General features: G+C 41.6%; 1 protein-coding gene across 1 annotated transcript in view; it reads left to right on the top strand.

Annotated features, from left to right (window-relative positions):
- The window catches only part of GRID1 (glutamate receptor, ionotropic, delta 1), a 1,297,277-nt gene that overhangs the window by 1,255,812 nt on the left and 34,307 nt on the right, over positions 1 to 7,158 (top strand). The window contains exon 15 of the mRNA XM_006901020.1: positions 1,738 to 1,978. Coding sequence (XP_006901082.1) covers positions 1,738 to 1,978 — 241 coding nt within the window. The remainder of the gene's footprint in view (positions 1 to 1,737; positions 1,979 to 7,158) is intronic.

The following is a 7,158-nucleotide window of genomic DNA, read 5'->3' as shown; positions in this document are numbered from 1 at the left end:
TTCCCCTGGCGGGTGGCGGCGTGCGTTCCCCTGGCTGCTCTTCCCGGGTCTCTTCCGGGTCCCTCTAGCGGTGTTCCCCGATCTGGCGGCGGCGTTCCCGGTCTGGCGGCGGCGTTCCCCCGGTCTGGCGGGCGGCCGCGTGCGTTTCCCCCGGCGGGCGGCGGGGTGCGTTCCCCCGGTGTTCCCCGGTCTAGAGTGCCAGTTATTACTGGATTACAGATATGTCTCCAAAATGTCATGACAAATCTTGGGGAGATAGGAGTGCTGTGCATTCCAGATTTCTTCTTATGACCTCTGAGGCTCTGATGTGCTTTGGGCCTCATTCTACTTCACTGACTTCATCTCACTTCTCCTTATCTCACTGTGCTTGACAGCATCACCAGCCATGTCTTAATTTCCAAAACACTCCTGGAGCTTACTCTAGATAAGACACTGAAATAGTTCCAATTGAATTCCAATACTTCCAACTACTAAATGTTTTTAGCAAGATATTTTCCCTCTATTCAATATCTGTCACTATAAAAGTAGGGAAAATAAGGGGAGCTCTGGTGGCCTACTGGCAAGAAGCTGCACTATAATCCCAGAGAAGCATGGTTCGAATCCACCAGATGCTCTGCCGGGAAAGGAGGGACAATCTCCTCCTGTACCAGTCAGATCTGATTTGACGATACACAGACACACAAAAATAATAATAAAATAAAATTTTAAAAAATGTAGGGAAAATAGAATTAACCATCTCTTATGTAAACACTTACAATCATTCCTGATATGTTGACATGCTCCCTGCCACATTGTGTGAACTAGTCAATGGTTCATCATCCTTCAGGTTTCTATTTACTCTTAACCTTTAAGTAAGAACTTTCCTAGTCTTCCAGTAGAAACCCACCTCCACAAATATGACATTTCCTAACACAGTCTACTTCCATTGCATTGAATTTATCACAGCTTTTCTCTTTACTTGGATTTATATACTTGTAATAACCATATTGTCTAATTAACCATATTGTCAGAAGCTACTGATAGCTAACCCTCTTGCAGGTTTTTGGAAGCTTTAAATCACAAAGGAGGAGATTTTCCATCTTTCTTCCAAGGAGTAGCTGATGGATTTGAACCACCAGAAAGGTTCTACCTTTGAGTTAACAGTAAAACTACCCATTGGGGTACAGACATAGTGACTGCAGCAGTGGGCCAAAGCACATCAGAGATCCTGAGGATGGTACAGGTTAGGACAAACTTCAGATCTGTTGTGCGTAGCATTGCTGTGAATCTTAGTAAAATAGATAACACCTGACACCAAACAACAATGATATTCATGCTTGTGTCTCTACATGAGAAGTTTATTGATGTTGACCATCACAAATACACCTCCGTTCAAACTAAGTACATAATTTGGGTAATCCTAGTGACAAAGACATGAAATAGTTGTTTAAGTTTATAGACATTGTGTATTATAGAGATCTGAGCATTGTACTTTTCCAGGATCCATATGAATGTACTTTTAAATAAACTCAGGTAATTCATTGTCCAGTGACTTTCTGAGAGAGTGTACAAAGGCTTTTGAAGGGGGGCCAGTGAAATTTCACTTGTATTTGGGAAGAACAGGCTGCATTATAGAGACGGATTGCAGCAGGGGTGGTGGGGAAGCAATGACTATGATGGATTTAAGTTGTCTCTGCTGGGGTCATCCATATGGGGAAAGGATCCTTGGCTGCAGCTGACGTGAATTGTATCTTTCAGGATCCTGGAGCTACAGGACACAGGGGACCTTGATGTGCTCAAGCAGAAATGGTGGCCACACTCAGGTCGCTGTGACCTCACCAGCCACACCAGTGCCCAGGCTGATGGCAAGTCGCTCAAGCTGCAGAGCTTTGCCGGAGTCTTTTGCATCCTGGCTATTGGCCTTCTCCTAGCTTGCCTGGTGGCTGCTCTGGAGTTGTGGTGGAACAGCAACCGTTGTCATCAGGAGACCCCCAAAGAGGTCTGTACATGAGCTTTGTACCTTTAAAAATCTGAAGAACAGGGCCATTCTGGGAGTGAGGTTCTCATTGTAGTGCATACCTGAATCTCGCTGTCAGAGACAGAAGTAGAGTTATAAATTTTTACATTGTGGGGTTGTGGTGGTGTTTTGCTATATTTTGAAAACAGAAGAAAAAGTATAGGAGATATTTTCATGCTTGAACAAAGTGCTGAGGCACTGGTCATAGCCACTAAAGTCCTGTATTTATCTATAGAGCAGGTACCGAGTGGGCAGTGCCAGAGAGCCCCTGCCTGCCCTTCCTGCCCTGCCCTGCCCATGTGCCTCCACCCTGACTTGGAGAGACCAGCTTTAGGGGTAAGAGAGAAGCGGTCCTTCCTGGTTCTTGTTGCCTTTCTATCAGGGCTGGAACCCTGCTTTCTTAGTATGCCAGGGTGTTCCTGCCTCTTTATCAACCCTCTTCCCCTCCTTCTCTTCTTGATAGGGTCCAATTTTTTTCTTTTTACCTCTAGGTCACATCCAGTAAGGGGATCGTGGTGGCTCTGACCAGACCTCAGGCCTCTGAACCCCTATATTCCTGATCTATGCCAGCTGGGAGGACCTCTGCTCCTCAGCCCATTGGGCTTTTGTTCTTCAAGCTCTAAGTTTATAAATATGAAGCTCTTCCAAGGTCCCCTGGAGACTGGAAACCATTCTTCTAGTGGAGGTGGCAGAATTATTTTTTCTTAGAAACATTACCATTTCATGATGACACATTAGCAAGACAAACAAAGCACGGGCCCAATCACAGTCCATTTGAGGGTTTGTATGTTAGTGTATCTCATTCACTTCTAGAATCACAGTTCCACTCATGGATTCTGTTAATGTAAACAAATATTGATCTGAATTAAGAAGCAATGGAGCAGCCTGCATCAGACTCAAAGGGGATGAAGCCCTCTGTGGCAGGAGTGGCACCATGGCATCCTTCACTGTGTCTATGTGGGATAGAATCCCATAGTGAGGGTATCCTCACCTTCCCTCAAGAAGAGCACTGTGACATCCTTCACAGTGGTTGTGTGTGATATAGTCCCACAGTGAGAGTATCCTCATCTTCCATGCAAATTCTCCACTCAAATGAGGCTGTGTGGCCTCTGGCTTCACACTTTTCTGTCACTGCAAAGGGACTGCTGTGTGGGTCTCCACCTTCATCATTTTCTTTCTGTATAAGACCTGGGTTTCCCATACCATCCTACTCCAATCTGCTCTAGACCAGAGGAAGGAAGAAAGTGGAGGAAACATCTATGGAGAGTCACTGTGTGGAACAGTGAATTATTCTGACAAGCATTTATTAGGAAGGATGAAAAACAGTTCTTCCCTCAAATTCCTCCAAACTGCAGCCAAGACATCTTCCATTGCTGTCATCACAATCTGTACACACAAAAGCATCTTGGGAAGCCAGGTTGGCCACACAAGGCTAGACCAGGAAAGACAGAGAGCAAGCATGTAAACATATCTGCACAGCACTCACTGCCCAGTTTTTAGCCTCTCCTACTGCCTGCAGCCTGATTTCCTCTATGCAAATGCCTTTGTACTCAAGGCATATGAAGTTGTCAGGTGGAAGACACTGCACTGTCATGAAAACAAGTATATAGCACTTCAGGGTAATTAAGGGCATCAGGACACAGGCTCAGATTTGGCCCTCAGCAACATCTTCAGTATGCCAGTACAAGAGAATGGCATCCTTCTTCTAATGTACAAGTCCTTGTGACCTTCTAGTCTTGTCTCTTCACTTCCCACAGACCCAGTTTTGAAACCTAATTGTAATAAGAGGAAGGAGAGAGGAAGGAAAGGAGAAGAAAGGAGAAAGAAGGAGAGATAGTTATTTTAAGAAATTAAACCGTGTGATTTTGTTTGCTGGCAAGTCCAAAATCTGTAGGCTAGAAAACTTAGGCATTCTGTGTCCAAAAGATGTCCGGCAGATGGCATCCTGGAAACTCCAGTGAAATGTCTAATTACAGTCTCAAGGCAGATTCTTTCTCTATCAGGAAACCAGGTTTGCTTTTAAGAATATCAACTGGAAAAAAAAAAAAGATCAACTGATTTGATGAGGTCCACTTATACTATGGAGGGTAATTTCCTTTATTTACAGTCAACTGATGGTAAATGTTGAAGAGCCTGTTGGTATAATGTATAATGTGTCCTGCTGCTATTCAAAATGTCTCCTTAATTTGAATAGACCAGCAGCTCCATGCAAGAAAGATAGGCAATCTCATCTTGTAAAGCTTTATAGCCTCACAATCCTAATGAGAGATTATTATAAAATAGACTTGCTGGTAGTGTTGTTTGCTTGGTTTTGTTTTAAGAGAATTTTAAGTGATTCTAAATGTTTATCACATCTACAAAATAATGGCAATGAATTATCTAGGCCATTGTTTGATCTCAAACCAAATGCACATATAAAATTCATCATCAAAGATTGATTGTTGGAGAAACAAAAACAAGGGTGTAGAAAAATGAGAAAGATAAACCCAGAATGCTCTAGAAGGAAGAGTGGTAGCCCTCTGCTTCACAATAGAAGATTCTAGTCTTACTTTATGACCTCTATATAATCTCAGGACCTCAGGTGTGCTAAGACAAATACATGAGTCCTGCAACTACAGAGTGGAAATCCCTGATCCTGTTGCCAACCATGTCAAGTTACAGATGAGGACTGGTAAGAAAGAAATGGGAAGTTGTATTGAAACTCTTGAGTACCATATCTTCCTTTCCTGTAGGACTTTTGTTATAGTGAAATATGGGTAAAGGAAACATCCTATCCTGGTCTACTTGCATGCATTTCTGTTCGTCACTGAAATTCCTTCTTTCTTTTCTCTCTCCCTTTCTCTCTCTTTTCCTCTTTTCCTTATTCTTTTATTAATATGTTCCTGTCTTCAGGAAATTTACCACCACATAGGTAGAAGTGGCAGGGAGCTCAAGTAAGCCTTGCACTGCTGATCAACCATCTTGAGTTGGCTGGAGAGTGCCCAGAAAGTTTAGAGGGCATTCTGGCCACTCAGGGGACATTTGACCCAACCCATGGGAGTGGCAGTGTTAATCAACAAAAGAACCCTTGGAATTGGAGTTGTCAGAACTGAATTTTTGAAGGCTTGATTAAAATAATACAACTGGAAAGGAGATTAATTTTCTAGCAGGACAAACAACACAGAAGTGAAACAAATGATCACTTCCACAGGTCTTACAGTTTAAAATCCTAATATCAGGAAGAAGATATAAGTCAAAGAGGCTTTAGAATGAGGTGGACTCAGGGATAAGACCCATTTTCCAGGAATAGCTACCAGAACATAGATTGAAACACCAGTAATTTACAAGACAATCTTTAAAATATTTGAGGAATAATGATGGTATCTAACCTAGACCGTCTTTGCGTTCTGGTTGTCCATGTTTAATGGAACAACATTCTCAATTAGGTGAATGTGTCTAGTAATCTCACCTAAACTCTGTTTTAGGGTGGAACCCCAGTCACATTTAATGGTCCACCCTGGATATCTTTATTTTTTTTTAAACCACATTGAAAATTATTTATTTTAATTTTTTAAATTTTTGCACGTATTCTTCCCCCTTCCCTGCCTCCCTCCAGCCCTTCCCACAATGCACTCTTTGTTCCATATTATTGTCATACATATAATGCCTAATCATATATTCCTTTCAGATAGTTCTTCTTCTTGTCTGATCTATTGCAGTGTTCATTGTCTATCTACCCTTTCCCCATTCTCTCCTCAGCACCCCCATGTCTGTCCTATTTTATATACAGTATTTGTCTCTGTTCCTAATTTTGAACTATGCAATGTTCCCTTGTTCTGTTCTGACCACAACTTCTGATCTAGGTGTAGATTTCAAATAAGCATCATTAAGTGTCCTAGAATTCCCATTCAACTCAATGTTAACCATAGTTTATTAAGACCTACACAAGAAAATGCCTTTGCGTAGTCAAGAACACACAAATAGACATTTTTCTGGTATTTTCTACTTTGAGCCAAGATCTATCTGATGTCAGCAGTAATATTGCTGGTGCCATAGCCTCTTCTAAATCCAACTTCTGGCAGTTCTCTTTCTATGTACTGTTCTGTTTTGGGATGATCTTCAACATTATTTTGCTTGCATATCATAGTAATGATATTGATATTGTTTGATAATTTCCACATTCTGTTAGGTCATCTTGCTTGGGATGGGAACAAACATGGATTTGTCAGCCAAGCAGCTGTTCTCCAAACTTCTTGGCATGACTGGTGAGCACATATAGGGCTACATTTGCTATTTGGAACATGTCAGTTGGTGTCCCGTTGATTCTTGGGTCTTATTCTTTGACAACACCTTCAATGCAGCTTGAAGTTCTTCTTTTACCACCACTGGCCCTTTATCATGTGCTACTTCTTAAAATGTTTCAGTGTCAGCCATTTCTTTTCTATACAGTGACTGTCTATTCCTTCTCCCTTCTTTTAATGCTTTCTTGATCATTCAAAATTCCCCCCATAGCTTCTCTCAGTAATGTAACTCGAGGCTTGAATGTGTCTTTCAGCTCTTTCAGTTTGAGAAATGCCAAATGAATTCTTCCTCTTTTTTTTAATTTTTTTTTATTTTTTATTATTTTGTGTGCGTGTACCGTCAAATCAGATCTGACTGGTACAGGAGGATATTGCGCCTCCTTCTCTGGCAGAGCATCTGGTGGATTCGAACCGTGTTCCTCTGGGATTGCAGTGCAGCTTCTTGCCACTAGGCCACCAGAGCTCCCCGAATTCTTCCTCTTTAAATTCTCTAATTCCAGCTCTCTGCCCATTCCCTTATAATAATATACTTTGTCTTCTCAAACTGCCCATTGAAATCTTCTGTTCAGCTCTTTTACTTTGGCATGATTTCCCCTTTTTTTTTAGGCTTCTTGACACTCGAGTGCAATTTATAATTTGTAGAGTACCTTCTGACATCCATTCAGATTTTTTCTTTCTCCTCTGTCTTTGTAATGACCTTTTGCCCTCCTTATGGATAATATCTTTGATGTCATTCCATAATTCATCTTGTCTTTGATCCTTAGTATTCAATGCATTAGACGTACTTTGGAGATGGTTTTCAAATTCAGGTGGGATAGACTGAAGTCTGTATTTTGGTTCTTCTGGACTTGTTTTAATTTTCTTCAACTACAATTTGAACTT

Source organism: Elephantulus edwardii, unplaced genomic scaffold (assembly GCF_000299155.1).
Source record: "Elephantulus edwardii isolate Elephantulus edwardi_28Jun2011 unplaced genomic scaffold, EleEdw1.0 scaffold00305, whole genome shotgun sequence".
Lineage (NCBI taxonomy): Eukaryota > Metazoa > Chordata > Mammalia > Macroscelidea > Macroscelididae > Elephantulus > Elephantulus edwardii.
Note: the sequence above shows the minus strand (reverse complement) of the source record. Positions and strands in the feature narration are given on the sequence as shown.